The sequence below is a fragment of the Gambusia affinis genome, linkage group LG24 (genome assembly GCF_019740435.1).
Source record: "Gambusia affinis linkage group LG24, SWU_Gaff_1.0, whole genome shotgun sequence".
Taxonomy (NCBI): domain Eukaryota; kingdom Metazoa; phylum Chordata; class Actinopteri; order Cyprinodontiformes; family Poeciliidae; genus Gambusia; species Gambusia affinis.
Genome location: NC_057891.1, coordinates 3,129 through 25,247, shown reverse-complemented (window position 1 = coordinate 25,247; position 22,119 = coordinate 3,129). Strand labels below are relative to the sequence as shown.

Sequence of the window (22,119 nt, the reverse complement as noted above, 5' to 3'; positions counted from 1 at the left end):
ATGTAAATTCTCCAGCTTATTAGAGTAGCTGTAGTTACCATCTGAGTCCACTTCTACGGAGCCCCCTACGGGACATGGGGAATTTTTTTTTCTTTTGCGTTCCCTCGCAAAACTGTACTGATCAGTTATGCGGCATAATTGAATACTGTAAGTCTTTCTTACGGTGGCCGCCGTACTTTCTGCTTTAATATAAGGTTATGTAAGGTTCCATGTATGTTAATATCTCGTTGTGAAATATCTGGAGTTTTATATCTTTCTTTAGGATAGAAAGGCACCACAAACCTATGATACAAACAGAAACCTTCCGTAAGTAGGAAAGAAATAAAAATACATCCAAACTATATTTCTGAGTTATTATCGCGGCGTAATAAGTCATCTGACAGTTTTGATTGTGTCGCTGTTGTGCTGGTTGTCTGAATGGTTTAAAGAGCTGCTTTCATGTTCAGTTCCATCTTAACCTTAACAGACATAAACATGCAGTGAATAAATCGATTTTCAATCAGTTTTTTACACCAAAAACTTTATAATAATAAACACGTTTTATTATTTAAAAACACGACAAACTAATTATGGTAAAGGGCCGTATTGGGTGAACTCGGGAAATCTCATCTGTCCGTGTATCAATTAACTCCAAACCACTTCTTTGTTCTGTCACATTTATCGATTTATTCCATTTTGATTATCATGCTCCAAACTTTGCAAGGACTGACCGCCCCGCTCACCACTTCCTCATACACACAAACCAGCAGGCCAGTAACCTTCCCATTCATACTTAATGACGTCACTCCCACATCGACACACCCACCACCCAAGTGTCAAAGTCGCGTGCTCCTGTCATATCAATAATTACTTATTTCACTCATAAGGCTCTTACAGAGCCTCAGTGAAAACGTGTAATAAAAGAAAAGGCCTTCCAGTAACTGTGGGTGCATCAGCGCCACCTCCTCCACACACACATCTCTACCTCACCAACTTGCAACACAAAGTTACACCCTTGCATTCAAATAATGGTATATGTCACTTTTTTTTTTCTGCATAATGTGCATTGCCTGTATTCTAACGTTGGGCAAACGTATCTTGAACGAGAATATTAAAGAAAAGTGCAAGAAGTAATAAAAACTTTAACGTTAATCCTCACCTTCCGTTTCCAGCTTCTCTCCTAACCGTACAGGTGAGAGCTTCTATGATTGTCCTGTAGGTGGCGGTAAATACACTTGAAGTTGGTTTGCCAGCCGCCAGTAACACCCAGAAGAAGATCAACACTGGTTTTGTATTTCATTTGAAACTGATCTGCTTTGCTCGGTAAGTTATTGGCTTTCATATTTATTTGTGTCACATTCTGACCAAACATCTGGGACCCATATAGGTTGTTAGTTGCGCTTTAAAAAAAGTGTAATTTTGTGCTTTGTCTTGCTTCGTAAAGACAACATGCTACCACTCGGACTTCTCAGCTTTGATTATAAGTTCTGGTTATGAGTTGTGAAATGTCGTGCACTTTTATTATTAATGTCGCAGTTTCCTCTTGTTCGCTTTGACGTCTTAAGGGCAGGAAAAGTCGGAGAAAGTCACTTTATTCATTATTCAGTTGAACCAGGTGGAAAGACACCACTTACTTTATTCCAGTCAATCACAGAACTGCGCATGTCTCACATCTTGAATAGTTGCACAATGATGACGTCAGTGAAGAGCGGTCTCCTGCAACTTTTAGATGTATCTCTACTTCAACACACCTGAGTCCAATAATGAGGTCATTAGCAGGACTCTGGAGAACCTGGCTGCACTTGGGAGGTGATTCAGTTATTGGATTCAGGTGTGTTGGATCAGGGAGACTAAGAGTTGCAGAACAGCGGCCCTCCAGGACCAGGACTGCCCAGTCAAAGTCAAAGTGTTTTATTGGAGTGTGTAAAAATGTGATAGTACGCCCTGTGACGTAACTTCTACATCCAAAAAAAGTAAACATGACATTAATTTCATAATTATGTATTAAGTTTTCCCTGTAATTAGTTTCTGTCAATGAAACACAAAAATAAAGATCAATTCCTGTTTGTTTTGTGTCTGAATTTTTGAGACAAAACACATTTTTTCAGTTGAAACTTCATTAATGTTTTTAGAAATATTTTCAAAACTGGATTTTGTTCAAGAAATCTATTCCACTTTTAAGTTGATAAAATTTGCTCTCACTGGGATGAAGAGTTAAATTATGATATTAACAATTTAATTCACATATGCTGCTTCCTAAAAATCACCTCAGTTTTTAAAGTGAAATTATTTTAATGTTTAAACGTTGCAACATCACAAAATCCCAATTTTTATACCAATATATTAATAACTTAATTTAAGATTTGAAATTTATCTCATTTGTAACATTTTCTTTTTCTTTCCTCACAGTTAGTTTGTGACGATTCTTTATTTCTTCTTTTTTCTGCTCAGTTTAAGAGAACTTGATAGTAAAAAAAGAACTTTGAACATGAACGGTTCTGAACTGAACTGGTTCTGTTTCAGATGAATTAATTAGTTCTTTTTTTCTCCACAGTTCAGAGTTTCAGGATGAACTGAAGATAATCTGCCACTGTTTCTCCATCCCTCCTGGTTCTGGTCCTGGTTCTGGTTCTGGTTCTGGTTCTGGTTCTGGTCCTGGTCCTGGTCCTTCATCCCTCCTGGCGGTTCTGTTCGGTCCGTTTGTCCTCATCATGGTGGTTTTGTTTAGTCTAGTTGTCTGCAACCTTTACAATCTAGAGACATTTTATTTTATTTTTATTTTCCAGTTTAATAAATCGGGTCCAAAGCCACAAAACCACATTAATAAATATTTACTTCATTTAATCTGTTTTAACTGTTAAAGAGAAAATATTTTATTTTTACTTTAAGGTTTTATTATATTATATATTATTATTAGTCCTGCACTGTAAGAAGTCTAACGAGTTTTTAGAAATATTAATTCTTTGCTACAATTTATCAAGCATTTAATAAAGAAATGCTCTTATTGCATTTTAGGCAACAAAGTTTTTATTGTTTTAAAAAGAAATTAATTTGTTTGCATCTTTTAATTTACTCCTATTACAGAAAAAGCATCAAATAGTTTGGTGATTGATTGATAACTAAAATATAACCTCAAAAATGCCTTTTGCTTAATATTTGTATTTTAAATTTAATATTTAAAAAATCCTAAACATTTTTTACCCAAAACTCCTGAGGCGTCACTTTTAGCTTCACCAGGTAAAAAAATCTCTTATTAAGAGAGATTTTAAAATGAAAAGTTTTTAATTTTAGTGAAAATGAAAAACAAATTTTCACTAAAAAAACAGAAATGGTTGAAATCTGTATTAGTTTTTTTGTTAAACTTCAGTTTGTGATCTTCAGTCGTAACGAGCTGCAGGCTGCAGAGCTCTGCTTTAATCAGTCTAACTAACCTTCATCACTGCCGAAGACTCCGGAAACTCTCCCGTTTGTAGAAACGTGACTCTGCTCGGCTCGTCGGGCTTTAACTGTTCCCTCTGAGGTCGAGGCTCAGAGAAAGTATTCCTGTGTAAAGATGAAGAAATGAAGCTTCAGCCTGCCGGTGGATTTACGGCCGAACTGAACGAGAGTCGCCGAAGAGAATCTGTAAAGTGTTTGGTGTGAAGTCTGAAGAGGAAGAGAAGTGAAGAAGTGAAGCTCTCCAAGCAGCCAGCAGTCCTCTGATCAAACCATCAACACTTTTCCTCGCCTCATTTCTTCCCTCGGCAAGTTTTACTAAAGATTTTGACAAAGTGTTGAAATTTGGTGATTTTTTGATGTCAAATTTACGCAGAAAGCATTTCTCTTTGTATTGAGCAGTAGCTCAGAGGAATAAGAAGTGGACTGGGAGTCCACAGGTTGCAGGATCGAGTCCTGAACTCTACCAATTTTACTTGAATTTTTCCTTTATTTGAGTCAAAATGCAGCAAGATCCCTACTGGCCTCGAACCAACAACCTTTAGATAAGCAGCCTGTATTCCTACTCTCTCCGCCACTCGCTCATCTACACTAAAATACTTTTTTTTTAAAACTTGTCTTCTGTTTTTGAGGATTTCGGTGAAAAAGAGGCGTCGACCGTGACAACTGAAGGCGTGGCTTCAGAATCGTCTCTAATCCAGGAAAAAAGCTCAAAGTTCCGATCCAGAAGCCACAGGTCCGAGCTGAACTGATGAATCAACATTTACTGCTCAACATGTTCAGAACAACAACGGAGGAGATCTGGAGCGATTTACTCCACATTTCACTTCATCTGCAGAAACACTTTTTATGCTTCACTTGGAAACTTTTGACTTTTTATTCGTCCTCACATGTTGGGAACTTTTAAGATCATTGAAACTAAAAGGAAAATATTTATTTTCCATCCAGTGTTCAGTTTGAACTCTGTAAAAACAGAAAATGTTTTCCAGTGTTTTAGTTTAGTTTCTGTTGCAAATGAAGGAGAAAAATTGAACTTTTATTTCTCTGCAAATTCATGAAATACAAAAATAAAAAATGAATTTAACTTTTGAAATTTAGCTTCACCTGGTTGGAAATAGAGGAAAATAATAAAATAAGGTTTAGTTAAAGCACAACCTAATTACATTTTTAATTTTTATTTAAAAAAAAAACATTTGAAAATATAAAAAATAAAACGTCTGGAAAGTCAGAAATGTTTAAAGCAGTTGTCTTAATTCCTGGATTTCAGATGAAATTATTACTAATAAAATGAGAGGAATGCAGATAGTTTTTCATATTTAGTTTTTATTTGGAGGTGAATAAATATCTGCTGGTGGCGCAGCGGCATAAATACACATGAAGAAGAACCAGAACAAACACGTTACATTCAGAAAGAAACTAAACGTCACATGATCCAAAGAGCTGCAGCTCCGACCGCGTCGCCGCCGCCGCCGCTTTGTGCTTCCTCCATCACCATCGACCCGACTACCGGCCGGTTCTGACCCGACTTCTGGAATGATCCTCCTTTTTATAAGTTTGGATTTGGGGGAAAAAACACACAAAAGCCAGAACCAACAACAGCTTCCTTTAGGTTTTTCTGCTCAGATTTTAAGGCAGAACCTTGGCTTGGTGTCGGAACCAACAACAGGAGAATCAAAGTCCTTCTCAACAAGCCGGATTAACAACATGGGCAACTTATAACTTTTTCCACCTCTCTTTCATTTTTGTTTTTTTATACCTTTTATATATCTGTTAAGTGAAACTTCAAATTAATATCAACCAACATGTGATTGGTATTATCACATGTTGAATTTAGAGCTGGTGACATGGATTATGCTGCAACATGACCCTTCAGAATAAGAGTCTTCACTCATAATTTTAAAAACTAAATAAAATCTCACATTTGAAAATTTTCAAAATCTAAATAAATTAGTATAACAATGCTGACTTTTGATTTTTTTAAATGTTTTATTTTATCCTGTACTGATTTATTTTCTAATTATCACTTGTCATATAATTTTTAGGGCCATTTTTCTGAAGAGGCTCAAACTAAATGAGGATTCTGTTAACCAGAGTTCCCAACACACACGTTCCATTATCACCAGCTGGAGAAACACATTTATTGAAATAACTGATCACAGAAACACTTTTAAACCTGAAATTTCCAAATCTCAACTAAAGACGTGAATCTGGTCCAACAGAGACGACAGGAAGCTCTGATTGGATGAGTTCAGTCTCACCTGGAGAACAGCTGCTCTGATTGGCTGTCAGACATTCAGCTCCTGTTTTGGGTAGTTCTCCACACTGGGGGAAGGAGGAGGGTCCAGATGGAACAGACTGGTCCCAGTAAGACCTGATGCATTGCCTGCAGAACCAGTGTCCACAGCTGGTAAACACCGGATCCATCAGAACCTCCTGACACAAAGCACAACAGATCTCTGATCAATACATCAACACGGCAGCACCAGGTCCAGTTCTGGTTCTGCTCACTGACCTCTTAGCCTCCTCCAGCCTGCACAGGTAGAGGTGGGCCACGTTCTGGAGCCACAATGATGCTGATCAGTGACATGAACTGGATTCTGAACCGAATCCTGAGACGGATTCAAACTGCAGCTTCAACATCAGATCCAGATGAAGCTTCTTCTTCACTAAAGAACATTTCAGTTTGAGTCTCTGAATGAAGGAACTGATTTCATAAAGACAAGAGAGTCCAACAAAGAAGACATGATGTCAGAGTCAGAGAAGGAACTGGGTCAGAGATGGGGCTGCTGTTAATGTTATTTAAATACTTTTATGAATTGACAGTCATTTCAGTTTGAAATGATTAAAATTTAATTTGCTGCTCTTGAATAAAAGTTTATTGTTTCAGAGAGAAAAACGGCAGAAGTAAAATGTATTATTTCAAATGATAGCTAACAGAGGAACTCGTTTCTATGGAGCTTATTGTGAAAGTACAAACCGGAAGTGAATTTTGTTTTGTAAACGCTCAAATTTTATCAAGTAGCTGTAGTTACCATCTGGCTCCACTAGAGGCTCTGATATCAACAACAGTTCAGTTCGTGGCTCTGCAGCTAAAACATCAACATCATTCTGGCTGTTTCCAAGATAATTTAACTTTTCATAAATATTGTTCCTACCTTCAAACCGGAAGCCCGGCATCTTAACGTAAAAACCAGAGTTGTAGAGCTTTGTTTCAGCTCTGTTGGAGCTGAAGCTCCGGTTAGGAACCACAACTCCTCTGAAGCTGCTGCTGAAGTCTGTTAGCATCGATAGCATCGCTAGCTCCGATCATAGTCTCTGCGGGCTGTTTTCATCTCTGTGGAGCTGCTTCTAGTTCACTGACAGATAAAACATTGATCTCATGTTAAAGTAGAAAGAAGATTTAAGAAATAAAACAGCAAAAACACGAAGAGAGCAACAAGTGCTTCACCAGCCTATCAGGAGCGGGATACTAGCTAACTGATTACTTAGACGTCTGCCCCCTAGTGGACTCAGCATGTAAATACAATCAGAGTAAAGCTAGAGAACTGATATATGAAAAGCACTTCCTTTGGATTCTTTCAAAGTAAAACACAGGAACTAAATTGTCCCGTAAACACATTTTAGCTTGTTAGTTAATTATATTATCAGAAAGCGTAAGTGTGTAATTTTCTTAGGATGTGATATAAATTATATAACTGGGCTCTTAAGCAAAATTATCGTAATTATTCTGATTTCCAGAAAAAATAAATATTTCATAAATATTCTCCTGACTAAACAGGAAACAGCATCTTGGCGAACTAGTAATTTATTTAAAAAGGAATGTATATAAATAACTCATCTATATATTAAATCAGCTGTCAGTCCATTAGACAGACCATAATAATATTAATATTTATAATGAGAAAGATATAAACGTGATTAACTTAACAGAAATCAGAAACCTCTATATTCAGAGCGGGGAATTTCCGCTCTCTCGTGGCCATAGTGGGAATTACACTCCTGATAACGCTGCATTATTTACATTTAATATCCACTTAATGTGGAGTTTAGAGAAAAACTAACTGCAACTGCACACTAAAATCCTTTATGCTAGTTTGTTTAATATTAAATCTATGAGCGATTATTAATTTCCTTTGTCCTTTATATTAGTTTAATAATAAATTAATGCGTCATTATCAGTGAACTGAAGGACAGTCGCTGCTGTTCAGCATCAGAGTTTAAATCTGCAGCTGTTGATAATCAGTTTGTGTGTAAAACAAGCTACTGCTGGATTCTGTTAGCATCGCTAGCATCGCTAGCTCCGATCAGAGTCTCTGCGGGCTGTTTTTATCTCTGTGGAGCTGCTTCTAGTTCACTGGCAGATAAAACATTGATCTCATGTTAAAGTAGAAAGAATATGTAAGAAATAAAACAGCAAAAGCACGAAGAGAGCAACAAGTGCTTCACCAGCCTATCAGGAGCGGGATACTAGCTAACTGATTACTTAGACGTCTGCCCCCTAGTGGACTCAGCATGTAAATACAATCAGAGTAAAGCTAGAGAATTGATTTGTGAAAAGCACTTCCTTTGGATTCTTTCAAAGTAAAACACAGGAACTAAATTGTCCCGTAAATACATTTTAGCTTGTTGTTAGTTTTTATATTATCAGAAAGCATAAGTGTGTAATTTTCTTAGGATGTGATATAAATTATATAACCGGGCCCTGAAGCAAAATTATCGCAATTATTCTATTTTCCAGAAAAAAATAAATATTTCATAAATATTCTCCTGACTAAACAGGAAACAGCATCTTGGCGAACTAGTAATTTATTTAAAAAGGAATGTATATAAATAACTCATCTATATATTAAATCAGCTGTCAGTCCATTAGACAGACCATAATAATATTAATATTTATAATGAGAAAGATATAAACGTGATTAACTTAACAGAAATCAGAAACCTCTATATTCAGAGCGGGGAATTTCCGCTGTCTCGTGGCCATAGTGGGAGTTACACTCCTGATAACGCTGCATTATTTACATTTAATATCCACTTAATGTGGAGTTTAGAGAAAAACTAACTGCAACTGCACACTAAAATCCTTTATGCTAGTTTGTTTAATATTAAATCTATGAGCGATTATTAATTTCCTTTGTCCTTTATATTAGTTTAATAATAAATTAATGAGTCATTATCAGTGAACTGAAGGACATTCGCTGCTGTTCAGCATCAGAGTTTAAATCTGCAGCTGTTGATAATCAGATTGTGTGTAAAACAAGCTACTGCTGGATTCTGTTAGCATCGCTAGCATCGCTAGCTCCGATCAGAGTCTCTGCGGGCTGTTTTTATCTCTGTGGAGCTGCTTCTAGTTCACTGACAGATAAAACATTGATCTCATGTTAAAGTAGAAAGAAGATTTAAGAAATAAAACAGCAAAAACACGAAGAGAGCAACAAGTGCTTCACCAGCCTATCAGGAGCGGGATACTAGCTAACTGATTACTTAGACGTCTGCCCCCTAGTGGACTCAGCATGTAAATACAATCAGAGTAAAGCTAGAGAATTGATATATGAAAAGCACTTCCTTTGGATTCTTTCAAAGTAAAACACAGGAACTAAATTGTCCCGTAAATACATTTTAGCTTGTTAGTTTTTATATTATCAGAAAGCATAAGTGTGTAATTTTCTTAGGATGTGATATAAATTATATAACCGGGCTCTGAAGCAAAATTATCGTAATTATTCTATTTTCCAGAAAAAAATAAATATTTCATTAATATTCTCCTGACTAAACAGGAAAATCAGCATCTTGGCGAACAAACCAGTTATTTATTTAAAAAGGAATGTATATAAATAACACATCTATATATTAAATCAGCTGTCAGTCCATTAGACAGACCATAATAATATTAATATTTATAAAGAGAAAGATATAAACGTGATTAACTTAACAGAAGTCAGAAACCTCTATATTCAGAGCGGGGAATTTCCGCCCTCTTGTGGCCATAGTGGGAACTACAGTCCTGATAACGCTGCATTATTTACATTTAATATCCACTTAATGTGGAGTTTAGAGAAAAACTAACTGCAACTACACACTAAAATCATTTATGCTAGTTTGTTTAATATTAAATCTATGAGCGATTATTAATTTCCTTTGTCCTTTATATTACTTTAATAATAAATTAATGAGCGATTGTCAGTGAACTGAAGGACAGTCGCTGCTGTTCAGCATCAGAGTTTAAATCTTTTTTTTTATTATTATTTTTTTTTTATTGAACAAACTGTATACAAAGTCTCGATGAGGTGCAAGAACATTGCAACATAGGTAGAAAAATTAAACAAAAACAAGGGGCTAAGACTAAAGACAAGCACATAAAACATTAAGGCAAATGAATAATAATAGAGCAGGATTTTAAAACAAAAGAAAAGTTGAGATACTGGCAGTTACTTTTCTTGCAGAAACAGATTTCAAAAGTTTCAGTGAGGTGAAATAAAGTTTAAATTGGTTAAGAAAAAAATCAAAACAAGGAGTAGAACCTCTCCATTTACAGCAGTGTATGTGATATTTAACAAGTAAAAAGATAATATTAACCATGTCAGATATTTTACTATCAAGGCCATCAATATAATATAAAATGTGGGTGATGGTTATCTCAGGAATGTCATCAATTTTAAGGGACAACCAATTTTTAATGTCGCTCCATAGTTTAAAAGAAAAGGGACAGGGAAAAAAAAGATGATTAAGGGATTCTTCTGGACAATCACAAAAGGCACAACATGCTGAATCAAATTTAAATCTTTTGTGCAAAAATTCAGCCACTGGGTAAAAATTGTGAGAAATTTTGAAGTGAGTTTCTTTAACCTTTGGTGAAATCGGCCATTTTACGTACTTGGAGAACGCATTCTCAATTATAGACAGATTGGTTGTTATCAAGATATTATTATTGTAATCATTAAATAATTTAGATTTGAAGGCAGTCACAAGCAGAACATTGTTGCACTTTGCATCAGTCACACTATATTCTCCAATTTTTAATTTGGGTAAAGATGAAGTGACATTTGAATATCTTAAGGTGTTTTGGATGAGATGGATCAGAGCTACAGGGATAAATTTACATACTTTTAAATATTCATGACAAGAACAGTTCAGATCAAATTTATTAGTGAAATCTCTATGATTTAACAACATACCATTACTATCCATTAAGTCAGTTACAAATAAAATACCTTTTTCATACCAGTCAGTTTTGAAAATAGATTTTCTATTTATCAATATTGATCTGTTATTCCACACTACAGATCCATGTGGGGTAAAGTTGTGGGTAAATATCATTTTCCAAAAATGTAAAACTTGCTTGTGAAAATTAGACAGTGTAATATTAATCTTGGTGAATTCAAAATCACATTTAAGCAGGAAATCCAAGCCACCAAGTTTATTAAATATAGATTTAGTGATATGAAACCACATTGAGTTGGAATGAGACAAATAGGTCTTCAGCCAATTTATTCTAAATGAGCCAATCAAAGCCTCAAAATCTAAAGCTCTAATTCCTCCTTTATCATAATCTTTAATAAGATCAGATCGTCTTAAATAGTGAGTTTTGTTTCTTCAGATAAATTGAAAGATTATTGAATTGGCTTTCTTAATATTCTTGCCGGAGATAAAAGCAGAATGGCACGGGTAAATTAATTTGGACTCTCCTTCAGCTTTGGACAGAAGTGTTCGTCCAAAAATAGTCAGATCTCTAGTTAACCAATGACTCCAGGATCTCTTCATACCATCCAAGCAACTACAAATGTTTTCCTCCTCTCTTCTAATAATGTCTTTTGAAATCAGCATTCCCAGATATTTAACCTCGGACTTAACTGTAATGGAGACAACAGACGTCTCAGAGCTGGAATGGATCGGCAAAAGTTCACATTTATCAATATTGAGAGACAAACCAGATGCACTAGAAAACATTGAAATAGATTTTAGTGCAACGTCTACCATAGTTTTATCTCTTAGGAAAATTGTTGTATCGTCAGCAAATTGACTAATCTTAAATTCCTTATCAAAAATTTTGATACCATGCAAATTTGAATTTTTCATTATTAGTAAGGTTTGCATTTGAGTTGTTAATATAAATAATTTAGGTGAAATTGGGCAGCCCTGCCTGATTCCCCTTGACATAGAGAAACTAGGGGTCAAACTCGTTCCCAGGGAAACGGAGCTACTTATATCAGTATAAAATAATCTGATTATACTACAAAATTTTTCCCCAAAGCCAAAATATTTTAAGGTTTTTATTATAAAGCAGTGTTCCAGTGAGTCAAAAGCCTTGAAGAAATCCAGGAATAAAATAAAACACTCACCATCAATAAAGCTACGATAATCAATCATATCAAAAATCAGTCTAGTGTGATGATGGATATTTCTTCCCTTTAAAAATGCTGATTGGCATTCATTAATAATTGTTCCTAATCCACTGTTCAAGCGATTGGCATAAACAAGAGCTAAAATTTTATAATCTGTACATAACAGAGTGATGGGTCTCCAATTGTTTAAAGATAAAGGGTCTTTGTTGGCTTTGGGGATCAGAGTAATCAGACCTCGTTTCATGGTGGGAGAGAGATTATAGTTTGAAATACATTCCAGCAGGGCCTCAAATAAAAGTTTTCGTAAATCTTTCCAAAAGAAAGTATAAAATTCAGTGGTTAACCCATCAAGGCCTGGAGATTTACCCTTTGTCAGTTGTTGTATCGCTACGTCAAGCTCTTCGATTCTTAAGTCATCTTCCATAAGGTTTTTAAAATCAAGGTTAATTTTTTCATCAGATTCCTGGATTTCATCAAAAAAAGATTGGCAATTGGATTCTGAATACTTAGAGCAATAAAGATTACTATAAAAATTTCTAATTGCTACATTTATTAAATCCAGGTCTTCAGTGATGCTACCATTAATAATTAGTTTCTGAATCTTCTTTTTGGACTGTCTCTGCTTCTCAAGATTAAAAAATATGAAGAGTTCTTTTCACCGTCTTCAATCCATCGAGCCCTAGAGCGAATGAAAGCCCCCCTTGCTTTATCTAAAAAAACATCATCTAGTTGAGATTTGAAACTATCAAGCTGACTCAGCTCTTCAGATGATAAAACTGATTTTGAACATAGAGAATTTATATTGCTTATAAGTTGGGAATGTTTCTGTCTCCTCAGCTTTGAAGCAATTTTGCCTGCCTTTATTGCTGTTGTCCTAACATTAAATTTAAACCACTCCCACTTATTTAAGGGCGACAGATCCATTACTGAAATATCTTCAATAAGGTCCAGGACTTCTGAACAGAAGGTTTTATTATTCAGTAGATTAATATTAAACTTCCAAGTTACGTTTGAAGGTAGTTTTGATTTATTCAGAGAGAGAAACAAGGTAACTGAACAATGATCTGTTAAAGGAGCTGCTGAGATTTCACAACTTGAAATATTATTTACCAGATTATGAGGGATTAACCAGTAATCTAGCCTGGAGCATTGGCCATTTCCCGAAGGGTTGAACCAGGAGTATTGTCTGATATTAGGATTTCTAATTCTCCAGCAGTCTGTCAAATTTGTATTAGAGATTAAATTTACAAAAATACCATCATAAATATGGTGTTGTCCCCGAGAGGGCAGACGATCAATGGATCCATCTGGAGCTACATTAAAATCTCCTCCCAAGATAACCTGATCAGTGGAATATTTTATTTTCCATTGTTTTATCTTCACTCCGAGGTCAGTAAAAAATATACTATTCATTGCTTTACTGTTGTATCCATATACACACACAAAAATGATCTTATTTCCATCAATCTCCACTATTACAGTTACCCAGTGGCCATTTGTATCACTGATATGCTCCAACAAAGAACCTGGGAATTTATAAAACATAATCACAACCCCAGCTGAATGCGACGTACCGTGACTAAAATAAATTTGATCCCCCCATTGAAGTTTCCAGAATTTAGCTTCCTCACTTGATGAATGAGTTTCTTGCAGAAAAAAACTGTTTGCCTTTTGCTCTTTGCAATAAAGATAAATAGCCTTACGTTTGACAACCTTTTTTAAACCCCTAGTATTAAGTGAAAGTAAGGATAACATGCAAAAAACACAGTAGTTGTGCAAAAACTACTCACAGGAACGATGAGCAGGAACGAGATAACATAGCCAATAATAGCTAAATGGAATAGTGTAATAGCCCTTTAAACAAATACAAACATAATATACCATACCAGTGAAAGTAAAGAAACATGGCGGTGTAATTAGTCCGGGTCCACTCTTCGATTATCGATCAGGGCGAAACCTTCCTGTATATTAGAGCCTTCAAAAACAACACCTCTCACTCCGCCATCTTGGGACCTCCCCCCAGGTGGAGTTTAACTAGTTAATAGATGGACTGCTGGATGTAAAGGCTGCCATTTTGAAAGCTGCTTTGGTGCACGTGACTCAATAAATAAACTTTGTTATCAGAACAGCCAAAGTTTGACTGAATTCTTCTTTCCACACCTTTAGACTGAGAGCCATTAGTTGATCTTTGTAAGTGAGTTAAAGTAAACAAAAAACTAATGGAGAACAACTTCAGCTCTACATGCAACAAGTTTGAAATTAATTCATCATCTCTTCTTCTTCTGGTGGTTTGGAAGTGACGTTCATATTTCATTTGTTTTTATGTCATAATTGAAGGAAAATGGCAGCCGAGATCCTTCCTGGTGAGATGAGCAGAACCTCAGAGCATTAAGAAAAGCATTTGGGTCTCACAGGTTGCTGGTTCCATCACTGAGTTTGGCTTCGTTCTTTCCTCGTTTAAAGCAAAACAGAGCAAGAAGCTTCTGGATTCAAACAAACGACGACTTCAGTGTTTCTGGTTGGAGCTGGACATCTATGAATATAATAATTATTCATCTTTAATTCTGGTTGCATTCAAAAGGTCCGGCTACTCTGAAGTAAAAAACACTTCAACTCCTTTACTTCCATGTTTTCCTCTCTTTGTATCCACAGTGATCTGAACCGTGAAACTGTGAGGTCAGATTTGAACTTTTTCAGGTTTTTCTCTGTTTTCAGCTCATTTACAGCCAACATTTTACTGCAGGAAATCGTTTCAGGAAGGAACCAGAAGATTCAGGACTCTAGGAGTTGTGACTGTAACCGACCTGAACACTGAGGCTCCAGAGCGCCCCCTGCAGGATCTGCTCCACCATCTCTGTTTCCAATCAATCATCTGTTAGTCCAGACAGAAAAGCTGAAGCTGTCAATGAAGCTGAGCAGCAGAAACCCAGAAGAACTGGAAGCATCAGCAGGAGATGAACTGGACCACTAGGACCACTAATGCTGAAACTGAGGAAGAGGAGGACGATGAAGGTGAAGATGCCATCCTCACACTTCCTGTTTATCAACCCAAGAAAGCAGAAAATCAGCTGAAGAAGAAACGTGAGGAGCGAGAGTCGTCCTGCGCCCTCTAGTGGCTGATTGGACTACTGCACTAGGAGAACTGGACCTTGACGCTACTGCAGCTGCAGTTTTAACACCTACATTAAAACTTAACCTTTCAAATCAAAGCATATATTTCTTTACTACAATATTTCTTCATTGCTCCTTTAACAATAAAACTTAATACATATCTTGTGTTTTTATTAAACCTTTATATCCGTGTTTTCAGAGTCCAGGTGTAATTTATTAGAGAAACTCAACATCTGCTTTATTATAAAAACATTTTCTTTCTACTTTACTTTAAAAAAAACCCAGTTGTATATAACAAAATAAAAACAGTGATATCTAACGTATTATTTTTTCACTGTCTGGTTGTCGATTCTCAGTTGGAGAAAATAAACAAAACAAAACATAAAATATATCATTGACAAATATTTAACATTTTCTTTTGTAATTTTCGACAAATAAAAAGTTTGCATCTGCACTTGTGATGGACAGGCCATACAACATTATTATTATTATGTAAGTCCCCAGAGTCGTTCTCATTTGGGCCATCAGTGAATTTCTAGGAGACCAAATGAAACATTTGGGTTTATTTGACTCCAGAAGTTCAACCTCCAGGTTTTCCATCGCTGATTGTTGCTGCAAACTTCAGCGGACAATCGATCAATTGATCACAGCTGCTGTGGCTCACATCCCACCCACAACGAGAAACGTGGTAACATCAGGAAATAGAAAGAGCTCTTATTTTGACAAAAATAAATGATGTTAAATATCTTTATTTGCAGGTTTATTCAGACAAATTATACATCTGTCAAGAAAACAAAGGAGTCCGTTAATTAAACCGATAACATCCATCAGAACAATGAGGCCAATCCTTTGTTACAAGATCTCATCCATGCTGTTACATTCATTACTTGGTTGGCGTTTTTGGATATTCATGTCAGAAATATGTTGTGTTTTTCTGGAGTTCAGTGGGATTTTGGTCAGGGGTTGTTGGACAAGTGTTGAAACCTGGAGATACAACAGTCTAAAGTAGACGTCCTGAAACAGTTAATAAAGTACCATGAAAGAACAGAATAATAATGTGAAAACATTAACTTTCTGATAAAATCAATTTTCCAACAATGACTATGATGCAAAAGTTATTTATGTATTTTCGTGGAAATATACTATTTCCAAGCACTGTTCAGGTAAAATCACTCAATCAGGTTTATTCATATATTGTGCATAATATAGCGAGAGCTCATAGGACAATCAGTAATGAAGCAAGTCTGGATGCAAAGCACTGCCAAGCAAAAACTACACATGGGTTTTATGCAAGGTTATGGGATGGCAGCTGTGGAAAACAAACTTCCAACCTTGTACATGAAACCCAAATAGTTCTTTTGGTGAAAGTTCATAAGCATTTCATATAACATGACTAGCAGATGTGACCTTATTGTAATTTTTCCATCACAATATATATATCTATATTTATTTTTTTTTTCAGATAAATGATGGATGTTCCTGAAAACTGTTCTAAGATCAGAGTTTCTGTGGGACATCCAGTTCTAAACTGGTTCTACTGGTTTCTGTGTTGGAAACTGAAGTTTCTCTCCAGTTTCCAGTAAAGCATCTTTTTCTCTGAGGAGCTTTGAGGAACATTTTCATGTCAACAGAAGGAAGAAGCAGCAGAGAAAAGAGGGTTGAAGTTTCTTTCATGGCTTCAAAGCTGAACTGGAAATGATTCCCATGTTTCCATTCTCAGACCATTTCTGGTTCCAGGATGAAAATGAATCAGAGAGAAAAAAGATCAACTTTCCAGTTGAATCCAGTTCAGATCAAAACTCCATCAAGCCTCTAAATGGAGCCCAGTTTGAATTGGATCTTTATTGATCCAAAGAGACAAACAATATCAGACACTAAATGACAGACATGAGAAAACAAACAGGAGGAAAATCTTGGAGGTCAGAGGTCATCATCATGATCCAGTCAGAGTCTCTTTAGACTCAAACTGCTGCAGCTTCAACCTCTGAGGATCAGCAGGACACAGAGATCATTCTCTACTTTACAGAGATCAGAACCTGCAGAGAGAAGAAGGAAGCAGAGATCAGATCAGTGAGTGTTTCCAGACTCTCTCCAGCAGCAGTCAGTGACGCAGCACATCCAGTCGATGGTTTCCAGGCTGCAGTCAGACTGATCTCAGAGCTGTGACCAAGATGAACCTGATCAGTTGTTTCCTGTTGAACTGAGAGAACAATCAGATCTGAGATCAGATCTGCTGCTGCCACAGTTTGATGAATGAGGACCACTGACTGTCTCTAGACATGTTGGATGGCTGGACGCTGGAGTCCAGCTGGACTTCCTGGAGACATGGACACAGCAACAACACTCATCTTCACACCCACACAAACACAGGAACACAGCGAGCTGCTGCTCCTCTGATTGGCTGATTGCTGTCTCTGTGTCCAATCAGGAAGCCTGAACCATTTTCCTCCCACTGAGAAGCTGCAGCTTTACTGGGAACACTGGAGCTTTGCTTTGATGGTAACTGGGTTTAGTTCTACATGCTGACAGGAGATGAAATCACTACAAACATTTACTTACTTTAGATCATCTACAAGATCCTTCAGCTGCTGAACATCTGAATCCTCCAGGTCGTTTCCTCCCAGGTTCAGTTCTTTCAGATGGAGGCTGTTGGACTTCAGAGCTGAAGCCAAATAATCACAGCTGATCTTTGACAACCAGCAGTCAAACAATCTGAATAAAGAATAAAAGATGAGCTGAACCAACAGGATGCAGGTTAACCAGTCCAACAGAACCAGTTAAAGATTCTCATGAATATTAATGCCAACAAGTTGCTGCTTCAATAAAGACCTGCTGACTTTAGAACCAGAACCTCACTTTTCTAGACTGGGTTGAATGACCTTTGACCTGCTTCATATGAGGGGGATTTCTACACACTGGGGGTCCGAATGCTGTCCTGTTCTGACCTCAGGTCAGCAGGTCCAACTCAGTTACACAGAGGGAATAAATTAAACTCTGGATCCAAGTCCAGGAACAAACTCAGAAAATATTGATTAGAACAGAAGAAATGAACTTTGATTTATGATCAATTATAAATAATTAATCACAGAAATATCAATAATTATATTATTAAAATACCCCAATGTCTCCAGTCTGCAGCCTTCAGTCTGTAGAAAACCACAGAGATCCTTCAGTCCAGAATCTTCCATGTTGGTTCCGCACAGGTCCAGTAATGTCAGATGGGTCGGTTTGGACTTCAGAGTTGAGAACAGAGAAGTCCAGCTGGTCTCTGACAACCTGCAGTTCAATCTGAATAAAGAATAAAAGATGAGCTGAACCAACAGGATGCAGGTTAAAACTGAAATATGAACAAATAAATAATAAAAATGTAGAAAATTAATTTCCCTGAATGTAAAAGAAACTTGATGAACTGATTCCAACATCTGATCCAGTCAAACTGGTTTAAAGAGTCCAAACCAGCAGAACCAGAACATTTGATCAAAACAGAAACTCAAAGTTTTCTATCAGCCTGGATGAGTTGAACTATTTCTGCTGGTTCCTGATCATCAGCTGGAGACCCGACTTGGTAACTGGATCAGAACCAGTCAGTTTGTTCATTAATGGTCTTTGGGTTCTTATTAAAGCTGCTGAAACTCCATATTTCTTTTCATCTCCATGAGGATGTAGAGCTAATTAAATGACATAAACAATACTTTTATACATTATAAATAATATCTATATATCTCCATCAATAATAGGAGGAACAACAGAAATAAGGAGACATGAAAAACAACATGATCAACTATAATAAAAAAACATTTGCAATGTAAGAAATTTAATTGAGCAAAAGTGAATAACAAACAAAGGAATTAGGTAGAAAAGAATAACAACCCAGGTTGTTAAAACCAGGCTTGTTAAACAGATACAAGCAAAAATTCTCATTTTTGTTTTTACGGTGCCGTGTATATTATTCTGAGACATTTTGTTGGTAGAGTTTTATATATAGGAAAAAAACTATTTGGTTTATCAATGTGGAAATTTTCCTTCCACTCTAAAACAACAAGATAAATCATATTCATAGAATCACATTCTCAACAATTTGTAGAGCAAACACTTAGCATGCTATAGCTAAATGTTATCATTCAGTTTGGTTAAGAATAATTATTGCACCGTCAATAAATGACTTCTAATAGATGTTCTTAGTTACCAGAGGAACACAATAACGCCTTCATGAGCTCAGAGGTTCAAACTCATGAATAAAGAGGATGGATGCTCTCTGATAAAATATTTCTTGCCGTCTTTCACGTCCTTTCAGCAAACGGTTGAGACGGAGTTGTTTTTGGTTTCACCGCTATTTACCTGCTGTTATACCTGCTGTCGAGTGAAACTGGAATCTCTTTCAGGTTTTGTTTATCTCATTTTTTTTTTTTTTATTAATTTTTATTTGGAAAGGCAAATTACAATTATTTTGTACAATTCAGCTTCCACCACATTGGAAGTATGAGAATGAATAACATAAGCCCAACCAGTTTTTTTTTTTTGTATAATAACAGAACATCCATAACAGAAGAGTGAGTGGGGGGATGGAGGGTCTGGTCTGAGTTTTCTTATGTTAGGGGAAAAACACAATCAAGAGCGTAAGTTTGCCATAATCCTGAGCCAAAGTACAATACACAGAGAAACAGTACTTGCATGTAATAGAGATATTTAGTCCACAGGAATAACTGATTTTATATATTTTGTCCATTTAGACCAGATCTTGAAGAATAATTCCCTTCGGCCTTGGACAGAAAAAGATATCTTCTCCAGAATGTAAATGTCCTGTACAATCTTGAACCAGTCCTCAACAGTAGGAGCTTCAGGCTTCAACCATTTTCTAGTGATTGTCTTTTTGCTTGCTGCCAGGAGCACCAACAGCAGTTTTTTATCTTCCAGAGTCCAGTCATCAAGTGAAATGTTTCCTAGGTATAGGGATTCAAATTTACATGGGATCCTTTCAGTAAAGATGTTATTCAGGTGGGAGCACATTTGTTCCCAAAAACCTTTAATAACCGGACAATCCCAGAAGATGTGATGATGATTTGCCCCGTTTGTTCCACAGAGTCTCCAACATGTGTCTCCGCTGCCCTGATGTTTTTTCTGAACTGGAGTCACAAAAAAACGAACAGTGTTTTTCCAACAGAACAGCCTCCATGTGTTGGAGCTCGAGGTCATCCAGTGTAATTTGTTAATCTGTTCCCAGACTTCAGTTGAGATTGATAAATTTCCTTCTTTTACCCATTTGTTTCTTATGTAGTTTGTATCACCTTGTTTAGACGATAGGATACCATTGTACAGTATGGAAACAAGTTTCTTGCATGAACCTGACTTCAACAAGGATAGAAGCACATTAAAAAGTCCTGGTTTGGCTGTTTCCCAATTGTCACCTATATTTTGATTGAAATAGGTCCTAACCTGTAGATATCTAAAGAAGTCATCCTGTTCCAACCCATTAGATTTCTGAAGTTCCTCAAAACTCTGAAACACCCCTTTCTGGGTAAACGCATAGTAAGTGTTGAATCCTTTTTGGATCCATCCTCTAAATCTCCCATCAATCTGGTTTAGTTTAAAAGCTTAATCAAAGGCACACCATATGAGTATTTTATCTGGTTACCCAATTTATAAATTTTAATGACCCTACTCCAAGAATCCAGCATAGTGTGTAATATTGACCCATGTGGTATATTCAGCCCTTCTTGTAAGTCTTTGTCCATTAATACTGATATTAAAGGTTTTCCTTCCACTGTTGTTCCTTCCAAATCTTTCCACCTTGCGTCGTAAGATGGAGAGCATAAACAGAGCACTGGTCTTAACTGAGCTGCCAGGTAATAAACCTGTAGATTAGAAGACCCAAACCACCTTTCTCTTTCTTTAACTGCAGTGTACTATACCTCACCCTTGCCTTTTTCCTGCCAATATACTGAGATATTAATCTTTCCCACTCTATGAAATGTCTTTCTGATATCAGGATAGGTAGACACTGAAATAGATATAGGAAGCAGAATGTTCATTCTGACCGTCCACTCTGGAGTATAAATTTGAGAAAGGGATCAGATTCCATCTCTGTATGTCTGATTTCAGATTTGAAATTAGGGCTCATAGTTGACTTCAAAAATCTTAGTGAAATCTTTGGGCAATGTGATCCCTAAATATTTTATGGATTCTGCTTCCCAGTTCCAATTGTACAGACTCCTAACATTGTTCTGTGGGTTATAATTTATTGTTAAAACCTGAGTCTTGGTAATGTTTATTTTGTAACAGAGTGAACCATATTCTCTTCCATAAGTACAGGTAGAGTTTGAGCTGGGTTTGTTATGGTTAACAATAAATCGTCGAACAATGACAACTTTTGTTCCCCGGATGTCATGAACTCCAGCTATGTCCGTCCTCTGTCTTATCCACTGACTTAACGGCTCTATGAAAAGGGCGAAGAGGAGCGAAACACAGCAACTGCCTGTACCTTTCTAAAGTAAAAGGATCAGATAGGTCTCCGTAATTTTTATCCTAGCAGATGGTTTATTGTATAAAGCAATTACATCTATTATAGTCTGGTGGAACCCAAACCTGGACATAACTAGAGAAAGGACCATCTGACCGAGTCAAAGGCCTTCTCCGCATCCAGACTCAGTATGAGTCTCTATTTTTGTTGGGCTACATGATTTAAAATATGCAAAGTTTTTCTGATGTTATCCTGCCTGTCTCTCGGATGAAACCTGTTTGGTCCTTATGGATTATCACTGGCATGATGTTTTCCAATCTCTGCGATTATGGCAGTAAATAATTTATAATCAATATTTAGCAACTTATCGGGCAGTAGTTTCGCATTCAACTTATCCTTTCCGTCCTTAGGGATTAGCAAATAGCGTCTCTCCATGAGAGGATTATTTTCTTTTCAGTACATTGTTGAAAACTCTTACTAAAACAGGGACTAACTGATCTTGCATTTCTCTGTACCACTCAGCAGCAAACCCATCCATTCCTGGAGATTTCCCTCCTTTCAACTTTCTAATCACCGATCTTAATTCTGCTTCAGTTATCTCTGATATTAGTTGTTCATTTTGCTCGTAATGTTGGGCAGATAGAGGAAAGGAAAGTATCTATTTGCTGATCATTATTCAATTTGGGCTGGGAGTATAGATTTCGGAAAAAATCTCCAAAGCATTTCTGAATCTTTTCTAGGTTTGTTTCAACCCTATTTGTATATATATATTCTTTATTTTGTGAATAGTTCTAT

At 36.4% G+C, this 22,119-nt stretch overlaps 1 protein-coding gene and 1 long non-coding RNA gene across 2 annotated transcripts; both read right to left on the bottom strand.

The window, feature by feature from the left end:
• Positions 1–4,724: 4,724 nt before the first annotated feature.
• LOC122827339 lies at positions 4,725–6,912 on the bottom strand. Its single transcript, XR_006370026.1, has 4 exons — positions 6,570–6,912; positions 5,927–6,118; positions 5,673–5,847; positions 4,725–4,942 (listed from the first exon to the last, which is right to left on the bottom strand). It is a non-coding gene; the product is annotated as an uncharacterized LOC122827339 (long non-coding RNA).
• Positions 6,913–15,600: 8,688 nt separating this feature from the next.
• Positions 15,601–18,176, bottom strand: LOC122827336 (NACHT, LRR and PYD domains-containing protein 12-like). Its single transcript, XM_044110164.1, has 3 exons — positions 17,985–18,176; positions 17,427–17,579; positions 15,601–16,903 (listed from the first exon to the last, which is right to left on the bottom strand). Exons 1-3 carry the CDS (start codon positions 18,053–18,055, stop codon positions 16,897–16,899), a joined length of 231 nt encoding a protein of 76 aa, XP_043966099.1. The 5' UTR covers positions 18,056–18,176; the 3' UTR covers positions 15,601–16,896.
• Between the last annotated feature and the right edge of the window lie 3,943 nt (positions 18,177–22,119).

Bases quoted from the DNA above. Each gene is read 5' to 3' on its own strand.
- LOC122827336 (XM_044110164.1), bottom strand. From the start codon at position 18,055: ATGGAAGATTCTGGACTGAAGGATCTCTGTGGTTTTCTACAGACTGAA. The intron at 17,580-17,984 runs GTATTTTAATAA...TTCTTTATTCAG, and splicing joins TGCAGACTGGAGACATTGGG to ATTGTTTGACTGCTGGTTGT.